The sequence below is a fragment of the Dipodomys merriami genome, unplaced genomic scaffold, assembly GCF_024711535.1.
Source record: "Dipodomys merriami isolate MVZ:Mamm:240054 unplaced genomic scaffold, mDipMer1.0.p SCAF_1, whole genome shotgun sequence".
In the NCBI taxonomy this organism is placed as follows: Eukaryota; Metazoa; Chordata; class Mammalia; order Rodentia; family Heteromyidae; genus Dipodomys; species Dipodomys merriami.
In genome coordinates this window covers 126,086,420-126,109,905 of record NW_027202270.1, presented here as the reverse complement: position 1 = coordinate 126,109,905, position 23,486 = coordinate 126,086,420, and the positions used below count along the sequence as shown (strand labels likewise).

General features: G+C 48.4%; 1 protein-coding gene across 5 annotated transcripts in view; it reads left to right on the top strand.

Moving 5' to 3' along the window:
* Esrrb (estrogen related receptor beta) overlaps positions 1-23,486 on the top strand; it is a 172,049-nt gene that overhangs the window by 86,267 nt on the left and 62,296 nt on the right. For 2 of the 5 annotated variants that reach the window (XM_070029237.1, XM_070029246.1), the window contains exon 2: positions 17,603-17,699. The exons of the other annotated variants lie outside the window; for them this stretch is intronic. In XM_070029237.1, coding sequence (XP_069885338.1) covers positions 17,686-17,699 — 14 coding nt within the window. In that variant the 5' untranslated portion in view covers positions 17,603-17,685. The remainder of the gene's footprint in view (positions 1-17,602; positions 17,700-23,486) is intronic. 5 annotated transcript variants of the gene reach the window in all.

The window sequence follows — 23,486 nt, the reverse complement described above, 5'->3', positions numbered from 1 at the left end:
TTGCACCATTCTTTTAAATTTACCTTACATTATACTTCTGTGCTTGGGAATCGTCTGCCTCTCTCAGTAGAGTAAAAGACCCCCGAGTTCCCTAAGGTTTCCAAGACCCTATTTCCCTGCCAGTGCTGTGTCCAGGCCTCTAGTGTTGTGGATCAATAACGGATACACCTCTTTCTGGGGCAGTGCCCTAGATTTCGTCCTACTATGAACTGCTATCCTTCCACCAAGGGCCCCCCCACCCATTCCCTAATCTTGACTGGAAGAGCAGCTGCCCAGGGACTTGGCCCACTCTGTGATAGAGTGGCCTTGGCCATGTGGGTCCTGCTCCTGTTGGAGCAGGACCTTAAGACTGTGTGCACAGCCTTGCATAGTGCCCCCTGCTGGCCAGATCCTCATTCTGCCCAGGAAACCAGCTCTCAGGCTGCATGGCCACCTCCAGCTCCAGCTTCAAGGAGCCCTGAATCCCAGAGCACTGGGATCTGAGCCTGATCAGGAGCCATTGCTGCTGCTGATCTCATAGCCTGGCACATGGCCATGCAGGAGCTAAGTCATGGCTGTTGAGTGCTTTACCGATCCAGATTGCGGCATCCATACTAAATGCCCAAACAGTTTTATGGCTCCAGTGTAGAGCACCTGCCCACAAGCAAGAGGTTCTGAGTTCAAACTCCAGTACCACAAAACAAACACAGTCATTGTCCTAAGTGTGATGATACTCACTTATAATCCAAACACTCTAGAAGCTAAGGCAAAAGAATATTAAGTTCAAGGCCAGCCTGGGCTACATAGTGAGAGAAGAAAGAAAGAGGAAAGCAAGCAAGCAAGAGAGTGAGAGCGAGAGAGAGAGAGAGAGAGAGAGAGAGAGAGAGAGAGAGAGACAGAGAGAGAGAGAGAGAGGAAGGAAGGAAGGAAGGAAGGAAGGAAAAGAGAGAGAAGAAAAGAATATCATTGTGTTGCGAAATCTATTGAGAAAGAGGTGCTGTCCGTGGCTTTCTCCTGTTGTTAGTCATGAGGCCAGATCTCAAGGATCATAGTTAAAAGCCAGTCTGAACATTAAAGCCTGAGAGATTTTGTCTCTAAGCAGCAAAAAGTAGGGCTGGAGGCATGGCTCAAGTGGTAGAGTGCCAGCCTTGAGCCAGAAAGCCGAGCGGAAGTGCTAGGTCTGAGTTCAAACCTCAGTATAACCAAACAAATGAACACAAAGATAGGGCCAGAGGTGGAGCTCAGTGGTAGTGTACTTGCCTCTCAGTGGGAGTGCCTGAGTTCACACAACCCCTCTATGAATGGAAGGAGGTGGGATGGAGAAAAGAAGGAAAGAAGGGGAGAGAATACCAAAATGGAAAGAGATAATTCCTCTCCCAGAGGAACCTGGCTGAGAAGAAACTCTCAAAGCCTCACAAAGCATGCAGGAGTGACGAGAAAGTTGGTGCAAACAGCTAGCTACGCCAGGACAAGAAGGAAGAGCCAGCTTTACTGAGCACTTAGTCAACACTGGGGCTTTATCAGGTGCACAAACAGAAACAGGTGCACAGTCCAGAAACACCAGGCGGGTTAATAATGGCATCTTGCTGTAGTAGTGGCTACCTTTGGTGGGAGTCATGGGGCAGGGGGGCATGGAGATTTCAGCAGCTGGGCATGGAGTGCACAGTGGCTAAGCGGCGAGGGACCTGCAGAGGGAGGAGCTGGAGTGGGGGTGGGTTTGGAAGCGGAAGATGCAGATGTGTGGAGGCTGGAGGTCTGGGGGTAGGAGTGACATTGTTCTAGCGTGTCCCCTACCCTGTGTCTCTTGGAGTTAAGGGCACCACCCTGGCGACAAGCTTCCCCCTTAACACAGCCTGAGCATTTTATCTCTGCATTCCCCTCTGGAAGACTTGGTTTACAGATCCCGGCTCAATACCATTAGTGTATATCTGCAGAGGCCCTTTGTAAAATTGATTAGAAAGTGGGCTTTGGCGTGCGCGGCGGGGGTGGGGCCAGCCTAATCGGATTTGAGTGTGAGATCCTATCTAATTCTCTGCATCTAGCCACTGGCTCGGGGACCTCCCTGGGAGCCAGTGGCTCCCTAATTTGGTTTGCGAATACATTAGCCAAACAAGCTGAGGGACCTCCTTTAGGGAGAGGGGTTTTGGGGGGTAAGGGAGGAGGAGGGGTTCTGAGGGAGAGAAGCAGTTTTTTTGCACTGGTCTCCAGTATGAACTGGACTGAGATTGTCCTGGGTGACTATTTCTGATGTCTGATGTCTCTCCAGCCCATCTGGGAGAAAGAAGCGGGCTTATAAAGTGATCTCTTGTTGTACTTTTTGTTTGCTATTTATCAAGCCTCTGGGTACCCATTTTACTTTTCAGTTTTCAGTCTTTTTTTTTTTAACCAGTATTAGGTGGGGTTTGAACTCAGGGCCCCCCTAGATTGTTTTTCTCTCATAGCTGGAAAACTACCACTTGAGCCACACCTCCAGTACCCGTGTGGCTTTTTTCCCCTGGTTAATTGGTATTGGAATCTCATGGACTTTTCTACCCAATTTGACTTAGAATCTTTATCCTCAGATCTCAGCCTCTTAAGTAGCTAGGATTCCAATGCCAGCTCCCAGCTTCATTTTTCAGTCTTAAAAAAGGTAATGCATTTGAGCTAGGCACCTGCGGCTCGTGCCTGTAATCCTAGCTACCTAGGAAGCTGAGATCTGTGGTTTGAAGCCAGACTGGGTAGAAAAGTCTTTGAGATTCATATCTCCAACTAACCAGAAAAAGAAGAAGCTGGAAATAGAGGTGTAGCTCAAGTGGAAGAGTGCCAGCCTTGAGTGAAAAAGCTAAAGTGCCAGTGGCTCACGCCTGTAATCCTAGCTACTCAGGAGGCTGAGATCTGAGGATCATGGTTCAAAGCTAGCCTGGGCAGGAAAGTCTGTGAAACTCTTTTTTTTGGGGGGTGGGGGGTGTCTGGTCGTGGGGCCTGAACTCTGGGCCTAGGCGCTGTCCCTCAGCTCTTCAGCTCAAGGCTAGCACTCTACCACTTGAGCCACAGCGCCACTTCTGGCTTTTTTCTTTTTGCTTATGTGGTGCTGAGGAATCGAACCCAGGGCCTCATGCTTGCAAAGCAAGCGATCTACCATTGAGCCACCTTCCCAGCCCTCTGTGAAACTCTTATCTCCAATAAACCACCAGAAATCCGGAAGTGGCACTGTGACTCAAGTGGTAGAGCGCTAGCCTTGAGATGAAGAGCTGAGGGACAGCGCCCAGGCCCAGAGTTCAAGCCCCATGACTGACAAAAAACAAAACAAAACAAAATAGCTAGTCCTTTAGAAAAATAATCTGTTTACGTAATAATAAAATTGCATTGTTTGAAATATAATAAGCTTTCTGGGCACCGGTGGCTCATGCCTGTAATCCTAGCTACTCAGGAGGCTGAGATCTGAGGATTGCAGTTCAAAGCCAGCCTGGGCAGGAGAGTAGTCTGTGGGATTCATATCTCCAATTAACCACCAGAGAACCAGAAGTGGTGCTGTGGCTCAAGTGATAGAGCATTCACTTTGAGCTGAAGAGCTGAGGGACAGTGCCCAGGCCCAGAGTTCAACCCTACAACCCATTGACAAAAAGAAAGAAAGAAAGAAAGAAAGAAAGAAAGAAAGAAAGAAAGAAAGAAAGAAAGAAAGAAAGAAAGAAAGAAAGAAAGAAAGAAAGAAAGAAAGAAAGAAAGAAAGGAAGGAAGGAAGAAAGGAAGGAAGGAAGGAAGGAAGGAAGGAAGGAAGGAAAAGAAAAGAAATAAAGAAAAAAAGAAATATAATGAGCTTAACACCATGGTACAGAAAGCTGCTCAATAGACATCATTTCCCCTTACCAGCTTAAATCAAGAGCTTGGGTTTTGTTTTGTCTTGTTTTGTTTGAGCCAGGCACCAGTGGCTTGCTCCTGTAATCTTAGGAGGCTGAGGCCTAGATCACAATTCGAAGGCAACCTAAGCAGAAAAGTGTATGAAACCCTATCTCCAATTACCCAACAAAAAAGCAGGCTTGGAGGCATGACTCCAATGGTAGAGCTCCCTGTGGAGCAAGCAACACAAAATAAAAGAGCTTGGTTTTCCTTTATCCTCATTCTGAACATGGAACCAATGTGAGTCTTTGCTTGGCACATGTATAGAGCACCTGCTGGGACATGTGCTGGGACACAGGAGGAACCAATCTGCCTGGATGGACTAATGATAAATTGAGGAACTAACTGGCTGCACAACAGCAGTCCAAGTGGTTGGGTTGGAGGAAGGAAAAAAAAAATAGATGTCCTGAGAGCTGGGAATGTGGCTTGGTGGTAGAGTGCTGGCCTAGCATGTATGAAGCCCTGGGTTCGATTCCTCAGTACCATATAAACAGGAAAAGCTGGAAGTGGTGGTGTGGCTCAAGTGGTAAAGTGCTAGCCTTGAGCAAAAAAAGAAGCTCAGAGACAGTGCCCAGGCCCTGAGTCCTCTCCTCTCTTCTGTCTCTCCCCCTCCCTTCCTCGCTCTTCCTCTCTCTCCCTTTCCCTCTTCTCTCCTCTACCCTCTCCCTTCCCTACCCCTCTTTTCCTCCCCTCACTTTTCTCTCCTCTTTTCCCTCTTCCTTCTCCTCTGGTTCTTTATTCCCTCAGGAGGACTGAACCTAGGCAGGCAGGGAGGCTACCCCTGAGCTACATCCTGGTACCCCCACTCTACCACATGTAGCACCCCCTGGCAGCCCTACCACGGCCCCCCCTTAAGTATTCACATACCTCCTCACCAGACCAATCCTATATCTTCCTCTCTCTCTCTCTCTCTCTCTCTCTCTCTCTCTCTCTCTCTCTCTCTCTCTCTCTCTCACACACACACACACACACACACACACACACATATGCATGCACACCCACGTTTGTAGGGACCAGAATATTTCAGCCCCACAAGGTACTATAAAATCCTGAATTACCTAACACCTGATTATGGGGTGATTATTAGCTTTGCTTAAAGATTTTCCGTTTACACAAGGATTAGCTGCGGGGTTCCTTTAAATAGCTAGCTTGGCTAAAGCACTTGGAGTGCAAAGAAAATCTGGGCAGGAAAGAAGAGGCCAGAAGAAGCCTGAACTCCTGGCCAGGGAGGGGGGAAGCCCCCCCATCCCATGCCTGGCCCAGCCCCAACCCTGAGGTGGCCCCTCCCCCCAATGAAGCAAAGGGCTCCTCACTGCCTCGGGCATGGCATCTGGGTGACACAAAGAGGATCCAGTGGCCAAAGAGCTAGCTGCCATGCCCACTTCCCCAGCCCACTCTCCTGGCACACCACACCCTCACCTGCCCGTCACCTGGCTCCGCCCCCTGCCCCACACTCCCCGCCCACCCAGATGGAGCTCTGCCTCTTTCTGGCTTGCCTGGTGATTTGCACCTGCTGTCATTCAAGACACAGGCCTGACTCCACCTCCTCTAGGAAGCCTTCCCAGATCCCTTGCCCCTTCTGTGAATACCTGGTGTGTGGGGTGTGGGGTGAGTGTGTGTATGTGTGTGTGTGTGTGTGTGTGTGTGTGTGTGTTCCTGTCCCAGTACTTTAGGACTCAATAATCCAGTGGCTTTATTGTCATCCTCACTTGATGTGAACCAGGTACTTCTGCCCCTGAGCCTTGTGTTTGACCCAGTGAATGTACCAACAGCAGCCATTGTTCGTAAGAGCTTTGTTTCTCTGTGTTAGAACCCAGTCCACACCAAGTTCATGCTGGGGAGTGTGGGTCCAGCCGTTGTTCTACCAGGCCATGAGCATCAGCATGGGAGGGAGGGCTGCTGAGTGTGCTGGCCCCTCTCCCCCTGCCCCCCCCCCGTGAATTTCCTCATCGCCCCACCCAGTCAGCACAGAAATAATCTGATTTTACTTGATTATTAGTCATGACTTGGTGCTGCTGTTTTTGTCCCCCCCTGCCCCCCTCCCGCTTTCTAGATGTCATTGAGCTGATTGATCGGAGCCACGCTGATGAGAAGACTGGTGGGGTGGGGGGAGTAACCTCCCCTCCCGGCTGGCCCTCACTTCCCTGGTGCACAAGGCCCAGCCCTCCCCAGGCGCAGGGAGAGATGGGGCACGGGAGGGTGGGCTGGGAGCCCAGGCCTGTCCCCCCTCCCTGGGTGGCTGGAGAGGCCTTTGTTCTCTTGCAGCCCACCCTGGAGCTTGGCCAGGGGTGTGGTAGGAACCAAGGAGAAAGCCAGGCAAGGGTGGAGACTACCTGACGGAGCTGTTGGGCTCAGTCCAGTTCCACAGGGGACATCTTACTTGGAAATGTTATAGATCGGTAGAGGGGTACAGGACGCCATGCTGATGATGAGATTTGAGTCCAGTCCAAAGCAAACTTCAACAAGAAATGGGCAATGTGGTACACACCTGTAAGGCCAGCACTCAGGAGGCAGAGGCAGAGACTGGAGAGGTCCAAGCATATTTTCCTTGTCATTTTTCTCTTTAATCCTCAAGGCAACCCTCTGAGTAAAAGGAGATGGTGTGGATTTTATGGACAAAACACCCAAGGCTCAGAGAGTCTAAGTGGCTTGGCTATAATCACACAGCAAGTGGGTGGTAGGAAGGAGACACTTGGAACCAAAGTCCAAACTATATCAATTTATGCACACTAGTTCCTATGCGTATCTTTCCACAGTCTCTATTGTTCACTTTCAACAGTTTCTTTTTCTCCTCTGGCCTTTGTTCATTGATTCATGTGTGTATCGGGTACTTACAGTGTGTCATGGCTCTAAGGTAGAGCAATTTGTCAAAGTCTCTACCTTCATGGAGCTCACCTGAGTTGAACAGGTTATAAACAGGTAGTGAATGTCAGATTTTTTTTTTTTTTTTGAGACATGTTCTCTAAAGGTAGCCAGGACTGGCCTTGAACTTGAGATTCTTGTGCTGGGATTACAGGCCTGCTCTACCATACCCAGCAGCCTAGAACATCAGATTCTAAGAATGGCTGTAATGGTGTAAATGATGGGGATGTTGTAGACATAGTGGCCAAGGTGTCTTCCCAGAGGTAGGGATATGTCAGCAGAGTCCTGACTGAAGGGAGGGAGCGGCTATGTGGGTATCTGGATTCTGTGGAGCCAGTGCAAAGGCCCTGAGACAGCAATGGCACACTTGGGGAGATTTTGAGACTGGCTGGAGTGAGATAAAAAGCCAAAAAGATGGCTGAGCCGGGTCCTGAGGGCTTTGCCGACCATCGCAGGGGCTATGTGTGGTTCTATGTTGTCTTCTAATTCTTCTTGTTTCAATAACTCCATAAAGAGACCAATGGAGGAGGCATACCTAGAGGTCATTTCCAGCAAGTCTGTTTGCATAAAATCGTGCACGTGCGTGTGCTCATTTGTGTACTTGCTTCTGGGAAACTCTCAGGTAACTGTAGTCATGAGACCACTGGTTCAGCTGGTATACCATCCAGGTGGCCAGTGCTGGGGTATGCAGAAGGCTCGGCAGGTGTGGGCCTGTGTGCCCAGGGCTCAGCTAGTACCCAAGTACTTGGGAGGCCCAGAGCATCCTGGGAAGGGCCTGTGGTCACCTCCTAGGGTCAAGCTGGCATACGACCAAGTGTGCAAGACAAGCTACCCTTGTATAGGTCCTTCCCACACTTCTCCAGTTGTTGTTTTTGGTGGTGGTGGTGGTCGTGGACTTGAACTCTGGCCTGATCACTATCCCTCAGCTCTTTTTTTTTTCTTGGGGGGGGGTGTCTGGTCGTGGGGCCTGAACTCTGGGCCTGGGCGCTGTCCCTCAGCTCTTCAGCTCAAGGCTAGCGCTCTACCACTTTAGACACAGCGCCACTTCCGGCTTTTTTCTTTTTGCTTATGTGGTGCTGAGGAATCGGACCCAGGGCCTCATGCATGCAAGGCAAGCGCTCTACCACTGAGCCACCTTCCCAGCCCCTGACCCTCAGCTCTTTAGCTCAAGGAGAGTCCTCTACCACTTGAGCCACCGCAACACTTCCAGTTTTCTAGTGGTTTACTGGAGATAAGAGTACCACATACACAGAAAAAGCCAGGTGTTGTGGCTCAAGTAGTAGAGCACTAGCCTTGAGCAAAAGAAGTTCAGGAGGGCTAGGAAGGTGGCTCAGTGGTAGAGTGCTTGCCTTGCATGTATGAAGCCCTGGGTTCGATTCCTCAATACCACATAAGCAGAAAAAGCCAGAAGCAGCGCTGTGGCTCAAGTGATAAGAGTACTAACCTTGAGCTGAAGAGCTGAGGGACAGTGCCCAGGCCCAGAGTTCAAGACCCAGGACTGGCGAAGAAGAAGAAGAAGGAGAAGAAGGAGAAGAAGGAGAAGAAGAAGGAAGAAGAAGAAGAATGAGAAAAACAATTTGCATTCCCAACAGTGTATAAATTTTCCCTGTGAGCTTCTGTCCTTCTGTGGTAGCCTGTCTGACGAGAGTGAGTTCATAGCTTGTTTGTGGTTTTGATTTGCTTTTCTTAGTCAGTGACGATATTAATTTTTTTCTCGTATACCTGTTGGCCATTTGTAAGTCTTCTTTTGAGACATGTCTTTTCAGGTAGTGTGCCTGTTTTTACTTTGATTATTTGAGTATTTTAACTGTTTTTCAACTTATGTGTCTAATTTCTTGTCTGCTATTCGTTAGAACAGTTTTGGCTGTATAGAAATATGACTGAGACAACACAGACCTCTCACTAACCTCTTCCCTTCCACTGGTATCTTATGTTACCATGGGAGATTGGTCATGCTAAGAAACAGGCCTTAAAGCTGGGTGCCAGTGGCTCAAGCCTATAATTCTAGATACTCAGGAAGCTGAGATTTGAGGATAGTTGAAAGCCAGCCCAGGCAGGAAAATCCCTGAGACTCTTAACTCCAATTAACCACCAAAAAAGCCTCAAGTGGAGTTGTGGCTCAAGTGGCACCCATTAGCCTTGAGCACAAAGCTCAGGGACAGTGTCCAGCCCTTGAGTTCAAGCCCTAGGACTGGAACCAAAAAGAGAAGAAAAAGAATCAGCTCTTGGACCATCACTGTGCACTATGGCCTCCAACTTTATTCAGATTTCTTTGGCTTTTCTTCTAATGTCCTCCTTCCTCCAGGTTCAGTGCAGAATCAGTGGGGGAACTTACTTGTCGCTGTCTTTACTCTTCCCTGGTCTGTGGCATTTTTTTCAGATTTCCTTTCATTTGGGAAAGTTTAAGGCATGTTGGCCAGGTATTTTCCTTTATATACATATATATATATATATATATATATATATATATAATTTATTTAATTATTTTATTTTTTGTGGGTCATGGGGCTTGAACTCTGGGCCTGGGCGCTGTCCCTCAGCTCTTCAGCGCAAAGCTAGCGCTCTACCACTTGAGACACAGCACCACTTCCGGCTTTCTGGTGGTTAATTGGAGATAAGAGTCTCATAGACTTTCCTGCTCCGGCCGGCTTTGAATAGCAGTCCTCAGATTTCAGCCTCCTCAGTAGCTAGGACTACAGGTGCCCAGCAGGTGTTTTTACTTTTACTTATTTTTTTTCAACGTTCAGTTCCCATTTAGGATCCTGATGTTGAGAAGCCATGAGATGCCAGGGCTGAGCTTAGAACTCAGAAGCTGGGAGGGCGGCAGATCTGGATTCCAATCCTGGCTTTGCCTCCAACCCACTAAGCTCAGGAACAAGGAATCTGCCCCTTCTCAGCCGGTCCACCTTTCAGCACCAGCAGGGTGAGGTTTAGCTGGGAAGAGACCCCATAACTGCTCAAAAATCCTTGGGCTTCACCAGCACTGGGTACCTGGAGGGCCTGGTACCTGAAGGGATGTCTATTTCCTCTCAGGAGCGAGGACAGTGCAAAGCCAGAGGGAGGCTGTGGCCCCAGGCACAGGCAGACCTGCGAAGCTTTGCAGATGATAGGCCGACGTGTTCCTCCACCAGGCTGCAAACTTCACTCAAGTAACTGTTGGGTTTTTAAAAAGAGGTAGCTGAGTAAGAACAGCACCAGCACATGGACCAGACAAGGTTGGCACTCCACGCAGCTGGGAAAGGCCTAGGAAAGAGAGAGAGCTGGGAAAGAGAAAGAAAAGAGCTGGAGAAGAGCTAGACAAGAGCAGAGAGAGAGGTAGTCGAGTAAGAACAGCAGCACTCATGTGGTATTCAGATAAGGGGTAGGTTTATTCAGTAGACCTGCTAGGACCAGGCAAGGTTGGCACTCCACGTGGCTGGGAAAGGCCTGGGAAAGAGAGAGGAAAGAGAGAAAAGAGCTTGAGAAGAGCAGAGAGCTAGAAAAGAGCAGTGAGAGAGAGCCTGGGCTAGGCCTTATCTAGGGTATGGGTGGAGAAAGGTGTGGCCACATCAAATTCAGATGTGACCTCAGTGGATGCAGATGTGACCTCTTCCAGGTATGGCAGTTGCCTAGGTAACACAGGTACTGGGTGGAGACTTTGCTGCGAGGAGGGTGGAGTCTGCTTGCCATCCAGGAGCGGACCTTACCGTAACCCTGTTTCACAGTTGATCATCTGGGCCTTAGAGAAGTTGGAGAACGTGGAGAATCCCAAGCAAGGAGGAAGGGGAAGACCAAGGTGAATGTGGAGGCTGGTGCTCCTGACAGTGGGTGCAGGGCAGAAGCTTGGGATGCTGTAAGTGAAGTCTTGCCCTGGGTCCCTGGGCAGATTTGGGACTGGAGACTAGAATTTGGCTTCTTAGTCTGTCGTGGTGACCTCAGGCCAGTGTATTCAGCCAGTGCTTCATTAGGTAATGTGGACTTGTTCTTTTTTTTTCCTGTTGGTGATTTCATTGTTAACCCTTGTGTTACCTGTGAAATTAGCATAAGCCACGGAGCGTACCACATCCAGCTTCCCTGTCAGTCTCAGGACAGGTGAGGTGAGTTCCTTCCAGAACTGCAGTGAGGGCTGGGAATGTGGCTTAGCAGTAGAGCGGTAGATGCTTGCCTAGCATGCATGAAGCCCTGGGTTCGATTCCTCAATACCACATAAATAGAAAAAAAATGGAAGTGGTTCAAGCACAGAGAGGCTCAAGGACAATGCCCAGGCTCTCAGTTCAAGCTCCAGGACCAGCAAAACAACAACAGAAACCAAAAAAACAACTGCAATGGGTCACCCCCAAGGCTCTCCAGCAGATGGCTAGAAAGGAAAGTGGAAGGATTCACCAGACAAGGCCAGACAAGGCTGATCACTGTCTGGGCTCTTTGTACTAGGCATAGTAAGATCTTAGAAGATAACTCAAGCTGTTCATTAAGAATAACTTTCAAGGGCTGAGAAGGTGGCTCAGTGGTAGAGTGCTTGCCTTGCATGTATGAGGGTCCGATTCCTCAGCACCACATAAGCAGAAAAAGCCGGAAATGGCACTGTGGCTCAAATGGTAGATGCAAGCCTTGAGCTGAAGAGCTGAGGGACAGTGCCCAGGCCCAGAGTTCAGGCCCCACAACTGACAAAAATTAAAAGAATAAAAGAATAACTTTTAAGTTGGGTGCTAGTGGCTCACATCTGTAATCCTAGCTACTCAGGAGGCTGAGATCTGAGGATCCCGCTTCATAGCCAGCCTGGGCAGGAAAGTCCTTGAAACTCTTATCTCCACTAAACCACCAGAAAATGGGAAGTGGCGCTGTGGCTCAAGTGGTAGAGCACTGGCCTTGAGCTGAAGAGCTGAGGGACAGGGCCCAGGCTCAGAGTTCAAGCCCCATGACCGACCAAAAAAAAAAAAAAAAAGACCAGGGAAGGAAAGGCCTGAGACTCTTATCTCCAATTAACCACACACACACACACACACACACACACACACACACAAATGTCTCCAGTGGTAGAGTACTACCCTTGAGCAAAAAAGGGACAGGCACCAAAATACAAACCAATAAATAATAATATTGTGAGTTCCTATTTCACCCACTTTGAACTCTCTAAATCAAGGGCTTGTTAGTCACCTCTCCCTACACACACACACACACACACACACACACACACACACACACACACGCACGCACGCACGCACGCACACGTACGTGCACATGCAGGCCTGTCCCCATAGTGATATCCCTCCTGTCTGTAACTATCACTGAGCTGAGGAACTCAGACCTCTGAATGGCTAGTCTCCAGGTGTTGGGAGTTCAAATCTTGGCACTTCTAGGTACCTAGAAGCTATGTAGCCTAGTGCACCTGTGCACCTTGCTTAATCCTCCCCCCCACCCCAATTATAAAGCAGTGATTTGGGGACAGAAGGAAGCAAGCTGGGATGTGCAGAGCACTTTTGCAGAGCATGCTCCCAGTAGAAAGCAGGCTCAGCACAGTCTCTGGTTAGGTGTGGTCAGCCACGAGACTTCAGCAGCCCTGGGGCTCTTCCCTGCAGGCCTGACTCACTCCTATCCCTTTGGGGCTTACATCCTCCCACCCACACCCAGCCCCTCCCAGGAGGGCCCCCACCCAGGGGTGCCTCCGAGGTTGACTCCACCTCTCCAGCCAGGCCTGGGGCTCAGACCTTAGCCTGCAGCAACCTGGCCAGCAGGAAGCAGCTTCAGTGAGCAGTAATTGAAATGCAAAATAACATTGTGATTGAGTCTGCAGGCTGTTTATTTATCAGATCAATAGATGGAGCCCTTCAGGGATGGGTTGTGAGATGGTATCTTCTAGGGCGACCCACACCTCTCCAGCCCCCTTCCCACCACTGCCCAGTTCTGGGGGGCCAAAGAGCCAGGGGTGACCCCATCTCTGTACCTCTCCCTCCTGGGCTATTCTTAGCTGTCTCGTGGGATCTGTGACATCATCCATTAAAGGGCCTCATTATTTTCTGGTACTGGCTAAACTATGACATGTCATCAATTTTGGATGCATTCTGATTGCCAACACAGTAAAACGTGAAGAAAAAAAAAGCCTATAGTTGATGAAATATGGTATGATGAGAAGGAGTGAAATGAGTAAAGGATTGAATCAATGAATAAATGAGATGGCGCAGGAGCTATTTTTCAGAAGCCTCCTGTGTTGGTTAAGGCAACAGGGAGTCAGGCCATGCTCACTGACCGGCACAGAGATGCTGTGGGGCTCCACAGAGATGCTGTGGGGCTCCGAAGCCACTGCCAGTAGCCACGGAGGAGGCTCCAGGACTCGGCCCCGGCCCCTTGCTCTACTCTGCTGCCAGCTTCGATATTCTTCTTTCTCATTGCACATTGATGGTGTGTGTGCTCATGAGCTCAGGACTTGCTGCTGCTGTCCCTAGAGAGAGAGGCAACCCTGACACCAGAAATTTCCTGAGAGGGACTGGCTGGCCTAGGTGCCCATCCTTGGGTCTGTCAGCTGGGCCAGGGTTTTGGTGTGGATGGCAACTTCTGAGGGGGCTCCCTGTGTGTGTATGTGTGTGTGTGTGTGTGCATGCATGTTCTCACGTGTGCAAACATACACAGGAGAAAGAGACAGAGACCGAGAGGAGAGAAAGATAGAGGCAAGCACATGGAAGACAGAAAGACAAACAAGTTGAGCTTAGGTACCAGTCCTTGGGAGACAGTGCTAGAGAGTTGGTTTTAGAAGAGCCTGTGGCCAGGTGCCAGTGGTTGGCACCTATAATCCTAGCTACTCAGGAGGCTGAGATCTGAGGATCGCAGTTCAAAGCCAGCCCAGGGCAGGAAAGTCTGTGAGACTCTTATCTCCAATAAACCACCAGAAAACTGGAAGTGATGCTGTGGCTCAAGTGGTAGAGTGCTTACCTTGAGCTGAAGAACTGAGGGACAGTGCCCAGGCCCAGAGCTCAAGCCCCATGAACAACAACAGGGGGTGGGGGGCTTTGCGTAAATGGTTTAGATGGTTGAGTGGACTAATGCACGGAGGGATGATGGAAGGTGAGAGGGAGTAAGACTGGCCTTCCACCAAGTGGGCAAAAGTGAGAGTCACAAGGTCCCTCTGCACCTGCATGAAAGCACTTAATTAAGAGGACCCAGGAAGGAAGTTTCCAGAGGCCATCAGTGGCCGCTTGTGAGCAGGTGGACTGGGACCTCCTAGCTGTCCTTCCTGCTTGCACGCAGCCTCTTTCCTCTCATTGTGGTGCACACAGCCTGAAAAGTCATGGATAAGAAACCCTGATTGAAAGACACTAATTGCCCATCATTATTTTCCATGCTATCATTTGTGTGGTACAAGATTTCCATCAGTTGTCTGGGATCAGCCTGGTTTTGGCTAATCTTTCTAATGACAAGATGCTTCATTAGAGATTTCTGCCTGAGCTCTAGCAGTGGTGGAGAGAGGCAGGTCTTAGTACATCCTTCTGGCTGGAAGAGGCCCAAGAGGAAATATTCCAGGAATATTCCCCAGGGGCAAATAACATTTAAAATTCAGTGCCTCAGTGGAAAGGTGGCCTGAGACGGTGGCAGGTAGATAGGTGGTTTCCTATGTCAGTTCATCCTCCAGGATAGGTCCCTGGATTAAGGTGTCTCTAAACTCTAGGCCAGCCCTCCATGTATCCCTTTCAGTCAGCCTGGTTTTCTAGAAAGAACTCAGAGCAAGTCATTTCATTCCCCAGGGCTGTGGCTTTCTCAGGCAGAAGCACCTCTGAGAACTCGTGATCCAGTAACCCCAGTGTGTATCCCTAGAACGTTACCCACTGTTGAATGATACGTATAAGCAAGGCTTCCATAGCATAGGAATGATTTTTTAAAAAGTTGTCTAGTCTGGCACGGTGGCTCTTTGCCTGTAATCCTAGCACTAGGAAGGCCCAGCACTCCAACCCTCCAAGCAGACACGAGTACAAGGTCAGTTGAGGCTACACTGGAAGACTTTATTAAAAAAAAAAAAAAAGAACAACAAGACATCTATTAACATAGGCAATGTAAACAATTCAAACTACGTAGGACAAGGCCTGTTTGAATTGTTGAAAATTTTTTTTACCTGTGTATGCTGCTCCTGGAGCTTGAACTCAGGGCTTGGGCACTGTCCTTGAGGTTTTTGGGTTTTTGGGTTTTTTTTTTTTTTTGCTGAAGGCTAGCACTCTACCATTTGAGCCACAGCTCTACTTTTGGCGTGTGTGTGTGTGTGTGTGTGTGTGTGTGTGTGTGGTGTGTGTGTGTGTGTGTGTGTGTGTGTGTGTGTGTGTGTAGGTAAGAGTCTCACAGATTCTCCTACCTGGGCTTTGACTACATACAGTCTTCAAATCTCAACCTCCTGAGTAGCTAGGATTATAGGTATGAGTCACTAGCACCCAGCTAAATCAGTAAACATTTTTGAGTAGCTTTTCTTTTTTAAGAGAGTGGTATTGAGGTTTGAACTCAGACCCTTTTGTCTGATAAGACTGGTCCTTTATCACTTAAGCCATGTCCCAGCTCTGCTTCCTACTGGATGTTTTGGAGATGGAGTCTACCAAACTCTTCTGCCCTGGTTGACCACAAACCGTGATCCTTTAGATTTTAGCCTCCTGAATAGCTAGGATTACTGGTAATGAAGACCACTCCCACTCCCCTCTCCCCTCCCCACCCTCCATGCAAGGTCTTTCTAACTTTAAGAAAAAAATGTCGCTACACGAGGGTGGCTTATACCTTTAATCCTAGCTACTCAGAAGGCTGAGATTTGAGGATCACGGTTCAAAGCCAGCCCAGGCAGGAATGTCTGTGAGACTTTTATCTCCAATAAACTGCCAGAAAACCAGAATTGGCACTGTGGCTCAAGTGGTAGAGCACTAGCCTTGAGCTGAAGAGCTGAGGGACAATGCCCAGGCCCAGAGTTCAAGCCCCATGACTGACAACAAACAAACAAACAAAAAGAAAAAAAATGTAGCCAGCAGTGGTGGCTCATGCCTGTAATCCTAGCTACTGAGGAGGCTGAGATTGGAGGATTGTGGTCAAAGCCAGCCCAGGCAGGAAAGTCTGTGAGACTCTTATCTCCAAATAAATCCCAAAAAGCCCAGAAGTAGAGCTGTCAAGTGGTAACTCTAGGCTTGAGCACAACAGTTCAGGGACAGTGCCCAGGCCCTGAGTTCAAGCCAGAGGATCAGCAACCAAAAGAAAAAAAGCAGAGGGGGGCGGGGAGAGAGCTGGGAATGTGGCTTAGTAGTAGAATGCTTGTCTAGCATGCATTAAACCCTGGGCTCAATTCCTCAGTACCACAGAAACAGAAAGGCCAGACTGGTGATATGGCTCAAGTGATAGAGTGCTAGCCTTGAGCAAAAGAAGCTCAGGGACAGTGCCCAGGCCCTGAGTTCAAGCCCCAGGACTGGCAAAAACAACAACAAAAAAGGCAAAGGAAGGAAGGAAGGAAGGAAAAGAAAGAAAGAAAGAGAGAGAGAAATTTATATATAATTAATGGCATTTTGTGCACAGAATGGGTTTCGTCCTAATCCTTGGCTCATATAGTCTCATAGCCGCACTCACCTCCCTCTCCTCTCTGGCTCTTATCTGTCCATGCTCTAGCCTACACCAGACTTAGGCCTGTAATCCTAGCCACTTAGGACACTGAGATCTAAGGATCCTGGTTCAAAGCCAGCCTGGGCAGGAAAGTCTCTGAGACTCTCATCTCCAACTAACCACCAGAAAACTGGAAGTGGCTCTGAGGTCAAAGTGGTAGAACAGTAGCCTTGAGCTAAAGAGCTCAGGCACAGCACCCAGTTCCTATGACTGGCAAAAAAAAAAAAGAAGAAAAAGAAAAGAATATACATCTCATGCTTTTGTTGAAGGCATTAAAGCATTGATTACTAAATAAATAATAATAGTTATTATTATTAGATAGATTCTTACTACATAGCCTAAGCTGGCTATGAACTCAAGATTTTCGGCCTGCAGTGCCCCCCAGGGCTGGGATGTGGGTGTAGGCTCTGTAACAGTGATTTTAGAGGAAGTTTAGGGGTTACTTCCAGGTGCTGGAGGGGATGATTTGTAACAAAGCCCTGCTGCTGAGCCTTGAGGACCATTGGGGTTAGCAAGTTAACTTTGAAATTTACATATGAGTACAGAGTTGAAAGGTTCTGAAACCATTTTTCTTCTGTAAAGCAGATTCTCAGTTCTGACTTGCTCTTCTTCTCCTTTTTCTCCCACTTTCTTCTATTTTTGTTTTGTTTTGTTTGTTTTAGACAGGTCTTCCTATATAGCCCAGGGTGACCTTGAATTCAAGATCTTCCTGCTTCAGCCTCCAAAGTTACTGTGTTTGTAGGTACCCATCTCTACACCATTCTCTCTTCCCTTCCTCTCCCCCCCCCCCCCCCCAGTACTTAGAATATAACTCTGGGCCAAATTGGTGCTCTCCCGAATTGGTGCAACCCTCTTTGTTTTAGGTTCTTTTTCAGATAGGTCTCCCTTTTTGTCTGGGGCTGGCTTCAGCTCCTACCTTCTACAGTATCTGAGACCAGTAGGTATGTTCTGCCACCAGGCTTGTTTGGATCTTGCTAATTTTTTGCCCCAGGCTGGCCTTGAACTTGATCCTGCATCTCTGCCTCCCAAATAGCTGAGATGACAGGTCTGAACCACCAATCTCAGTCTATTTATCCTTTCCATTTTCTTGGCTAACCCTTTTTCCCTCCTAGGACATAACAGGTTTCTTCCTAGATTATCCAAAGTTGTGGATCTAAGGAATTTGGAAGGGATTAACCACAAAACTGCCAGCTGCTGGGAGTGGTTTCTTGGGAGAGTCACAACCCCAGTACCCACTGAGAGCTGATTTAGGGCCAGCGCTGTTCTAAGCCTTTCCCCCTCATCTGCTCTTGTCACCCAGGACAGCCCTAGGAAGCAGGTGCTGTGATTGGAGAACCAAGAGGTGCAGAGAGGGTGACCTGGCCAATCAGAGTCAACAGTAACATGGAGAATAAGTGGTGAGTCTGATGCCAGCATGCAGGCTTTCAAAAGGGATTCAGCCTGTCCCTGTGCTCAAGGACATGGTCTGGACTGAGAGCCAGAGGGCTCCATGGCTGCTGTTCTGTATGACCCAGATTCTTGAAAGTGGAGATCCCACCCCATGGCAGAGAGTCCTCAGGCCAGTCCACTCTTCTATCTTGTGTTAGATTATTTGGACTTTGCCAGAAAAACCACACAGACATCCAGGTACAGAGAACAAAGGTTTATTGCCAGGAAAGGGGCCAGCAAGACTCCTTCTCACAAGGGAGAAGTGAGAAGAAGCACCGGCTATTGTCTGGGGTGACCTATATCACCTAGGAGGTTTAGGGACCAGAAGGGGCTAGGAGGCAGAGACCCTGGTGTGGACGTGTGGGCCAGGGGCTTCATCATGGTGGACTAGGATTTATGGCTGCTGTCCAAATAGTAGATAAGGGGGCCCTGCAGCCACTCAGACCTGAAGGTCACTCTAAGGGGCTCTTGTTGCCTTATATGGTGGTAGATGCCCCAGAGAAGTGCCATCCCAAGGTAAAGGGGGTTGGAGGCTGATTATTTACTGCCTTTACTAAGTGGGCCTAGCACTGCCTAGGAAGGAGCATGCTAAGCTGTGGAGAAGGGAAGGAGTGTACTAAGCTATGGGAAGGGCGCTCATTTCACTAACGTTCTGCCTGCTCACTGGCTGGCTACCTCTAGGAACATACATCCTTGGGATTCCAGCCAAGCAATTGATCATGATCTCTTGCTGATACCCAGGAATTTATCTCCTCTAGAGGTCTGAGGCAAACTAGTTCAACAGTTTGGATTTCATTCAGAACTTTCCAAATTCTTCTGGTCATCAGGTCAGGAAAATCTTCAATCCCTGTTCAGCGGGGAGAGAGCTCCTCACCTCTACCCCATGAAAAGGCTGGGGGCAGGGCAGGGTAGGGGCTAGAGAGAGTCACAAGGTGGTGACACTGAAGCCGTGGCTGGCTCTTGCTGAGCTCCAGTTACCATGGATCAAAGGGAATGAGCCTCAAGGGCCTTCGACCACTGACTTTGCTCTTGCAAAGGCTGAGGTGGGTGTCTGTTCCCCTCCTCCCACTAAGAGTCAATAGTCATTGATCCAGTTGGGAACTGGGCCCCAGACAGCCCCAGTCAGTGGCTCCCCCCTCCCAGAGCTGCCTCTCTCCCCAAACAACATACTTTCAGCCACCTCTGAGATGCTAAGGGCCAGAGTCTCAGGTCCTGGTGACATCTCCCAGCCTCCCAACTTTCCCGCTCATCCTCAGACTCCACCCATGGAAAAACCACTCACAGCCCTTGGTGTTCTCCCAGATCTTCCCTGCCTTCAGCCCCTCTCTTCTGGGACTCGTTGGTTCCTTTTACCTGGCCCTCCACACCTGTGCCCTTGTCCATTTTCTTCTGACCTCCTATAGCTAAGTCAGAGGTTCTCAAATGAGGGCAGTTTAAGCTCCAGGGGACACCCTTGGCCATGTCTGAGAAAGGTTTTGGTTGGCGTGTCTGGATCCTGGTTGATATCCTGATCCTGCTATGGAGGGGGTAGAAGCCAAGGATACTCTTTTTTTTTGGGGGGGGGACTTGAACTCTGGGCTTGGGCACTGTCCCTGCGCTCTTCAGCTGAAGGCAAGCGCTCTACTGCTTGAGCCACAGCCACTACTTCCTGTTTTCTGATGGTTTATTGGAGATAAGAGTCTCACATGGACTTTCCTGCCCTGGGCTGGCTTTGAACCCTGATCCTCAGATCTCAGCCTTCTGAGTAGCTAGGATTACAGGCTTGAGCCACCAGCACCTGGCCTCAAGGATACTCTTGAACATTCTGTGAGGCAAAGGATTGCCCAAGACTGGCTCAGGCCAAAACATCAATTGTGCAAAGAGGCTGGGAACCTAGAGCCTAGGTCTCAGCTGCTTCTTCTTTCTTCTGTTTCATGACAGTACTGGGGCTTGAACTTGGGGCCCTGATGCTTGGCTTTTTCACTCAAGGCTGGCACTCTATCACTTGAACTACAGCTCCACTTCTTACTTTTTGCTAGTTAATTGGAGATAAGAGTCTCCAGCTGACTTCAAACTGCCATCCTCAGATCTCAGCCTCCTGAATAGCTAGGATTACAGGCTTAAGCCACCCAGGCCCAGCCCAAATATGGAACTTTTTAAGCACCAAGAAGATACCACACAAATCTGATCATTTAGGTATACAAACTGTCTTATGCACAAGATTATTAAAGGTATTTTTATAGGGCTGAGAGTGGTACAGCTCTTGCCTGGCAAATGTGACACTCTGGGTTCAAATCCCCTACCTTAAAAAAATTACCTCCAGGCTATGTGTATAAGGTGTGTATGAAATGCATTTGTGTATAGAGTTGAGGCCGATCTCTAAGATATCTCGTTTGTGTATGCAATATCCCATAATCTGAAAAAAAAAATCCCAAACACTTCATAGGGAATACTCAAGCTGTGATTCATTATCTGCTTTTGGGGGGGGCGGGAGGAAAAAGCAATACTTGATCAGATCTTGAGTGTGCAGGGAAAGCCTCTGAGGATGTCTGTAGGCCCAGGGCAAATTGGAAAGGATGTACATAGTTGTGTGTAAATGCCTTAAATTCCTACCATTCTCAACACATCCTCTCTTCCTCCTAGAAATTAACAGAGGCCAACTATATCAGTCCTACTCACACCCTGCTCTGTGTTCCTGAGCTGGTCCTGATAGAAGGCCTGCAAGGCCTCCTCTTCTACCTGGAGCAGCTGAACTTGCCGAGTTCATTACTGCCTGCAGCCATCACAATGTGGTGTCTGTCTCCACTCTAGTGCTACATCACATCCTGAATGCAAAGCACAGGGGACACTGGGGACTTCTTCCTTCCTTTGACCCAGTGGCTGCCATCTAACCTGTTATTCACCTTCTACTTCCCATTGGCTACTTCTCATCGTTCTATGATAGAATCTTTGTTGCTGTTGTTTTTATTTTATTTTATGTTGGCACCAGGGCTTAAATTAAGGGCATTGAACTCTCTTTTTTTTTGTTCACAGTTGGGATTCTACTACTTGAGCCACACCTCCAGTTTGACATTTTGCTGGTTAGTTGGAGAGATGGCATCTGTTGGACTTTTCTGCCCAAAGTGTCTTCAAACAGATCCTTACTAGGTAGCTAGGATTACAGTCCTAAGCCCCTGTGACTCAACTAATTTTTTGTTTTTGTTTTTGTTTTAGAACTCAGGGCCTGGGTGCTGTCCCTGAGCTACTTTTGCTCAAGGCTAGTGCTATATTACTTTGAGCCACAGTACCGCTTCCCATTTTCTGGTGGTTAGTTGGACATAAGACTCTCAGGGACTTTCCTGTCCAGACTGGCTTTCAACTTACATCTTCAGATCTCAACTTCCTGAGTAGCTAGAATGACAGAAGTGAGCCACCAGCACCCAGGTGGACTAGGTTTTTGTATTTATTTATTTATTTTTGTTACAATACTGGGGCTTGGGTGCCTGGACGCATTCCCTGAGCTTTTATGTCAGCCACAGTTCCACTTCTGATTTTTGAATGGTCAATTAGAGATAAGAGTGTCACTGACTCTCAGGAAAGTCCTCCTGAGACTCTTAACTCCAATTAATCATTCAAAAACCAAAAGTGGCACTGTGGCTCAAAGTGGTATAAAGCTAGCCTTGAGTAAAAGAGCTTAGGGATAGAGCCCAGGCCCTGAGTTCAAGCCTTACAACTGACTATATATATATTACAAGCTGGTATCAGTGGCTCATGCCTGTAATCCTAACTACTCAGGAGGCTGAGATCTAAAGATTGTGGTTCAAAGCCAGCCCGGGCAGAAAAGTCTATGAGATGCTTATCTCCAATAAACTACTTAGAAGAAGCTGGAAGTGGCACTGTGGCTCAAGTGATAATGCTGGCCTTGAGCACAAAGAGACTCGAGGACAATGTCTAGTCCCTGAGTTCAAGCCCCAGGACTGGCAAAAGAATAATAATAATAATAATAATAATAATAATAATAATAATAATAATAAGTTTACAGCCTGAAGCTATGCATCTTCCTTCCAATTTGTCCATGAAAGAACAATGTAGAAATCAGACTCCCTGAGACCCCAGAGGTTCTGACCTCTTCAGTAGCTTTCTTTGCCCTTCTGGTATATCAAGTAAGGCAGCCAAGAATGGCCCTGTATATCCAAAGTTCTCTTACATGATAAGAAGTCAAGACAGTCATGACAGTGAGGACCTGGGGTCTGTTGAAGGCCATCAGATATTGGCTGCATTTGAAGGGTTTTACACAGAGGGCAGAGGGTGGGTTTGAGGTCAGGCAAGAGCCTAGAACTGCAATCAGACTGTGTTGGTTGGTACCTCGTTTTACTTATCACTGGAGTAAACTGAACAAGTGCTGAGCTCCACCCTGACTCTTCAGTAAAGTGGAGCTAAGAAGTGTGTAGAAGACAGGGTAAGCATTAAATAAGATGTTATAAAGGAAAATCCAATGTGTGCAGCTGGGGCTTAAAGGATAATGGCTGCTACTACCCAGCCTTAGAACAAATGTGTGTGTGTGTGTGTGTGTGCGTGCGCGTGTGTGTGTGCGCACGCGCGCGTGCATGCACACACACAGACACACAGACACAGACACACACAGACACACAGAAACAGACACAGACACACACACAGACACACACAGACACACACACACACACACACACACACACACACACACACACACACACACACACACACACACACACACACACACACACACACACACACACACACACACACACACACGATGAACTAGATGAGCCTGGAAGAATCCAGTAAAGAAGCTGTGGCTTCTTCCAGTATATACAAAGTAGGACTTGGCAGGGCACAATAGGGTACCCCCATCAACATAGTTTCTACAAGGTCTTTTCTGAGTTAGTTGTTCATTGTTGGACATTTAAGACGGGGGCCTAATCTTGAGACATTGGGCTCTGATGGTCTGCTTTTTGGTCAGGTTGACTCTTAGCACCGAATAGATGCTGATTGTCCTTTCAAAAGGGATTCCTTTCAGGGCTAGGAAGGTGGCTCAGTGGTAGAATGCTTGCCTTGCATGCATGAGGCCCTGGGTTGGATTCCTCAGCACCACATAAGCAAAAAGAAAAAAGCTGGAAGTGGAGCTGTGGCTCAAGTGGTAGAGCACTAGCCTTGAGCTAAAGAGCTGAGGGACAGCGCCCAGGCCCAGAGTTCAGGCCCCACGACCGGAACCAAAAAAAAAAAAAAAAAGAAAGAAAGAAAAAGAAAAGGGATTTCTTTTAACACTTTAGTAATACAGAAATGAGAAAGCTTAGCTGAGCCAGGTGTGGTGCATGCCCATAACCCTCACATTCTGAAGGTGGAAACAGGAGGATTATGAATTCAAGGCCAACCTGGGCTCTATAGCAAGTCTTTGGTATAAAAAGTAAATAAACAGTAAAGAAATGACATCATTTGAACCCATCAACTCCCAGCTGGGATTCAGACATTAAATTAGCAGGTGGTTCTCCTGCCAGCTAAAGGAGGCCAAGATCCATTTGTTAGCCGTGGAGGAGGAGAGGAACAAACACTGGGTCCTTCAAGATCAAGAAGGAAGGGACAAGAGAGGAAACCAAGAGTTGGAGACACAATCACTACCCATCAGTGTGTCCATCAAGGTTAGCTGAGCCTTGGGGCTGAGAAGGCAGTTGGACCACCTACCCACTCCTGGAATAGACCCGGGATCGACTTGCTTCCTGGGGTTGATGCTTCTCATACCCCTAGGGACAGAGCTGGAGCAC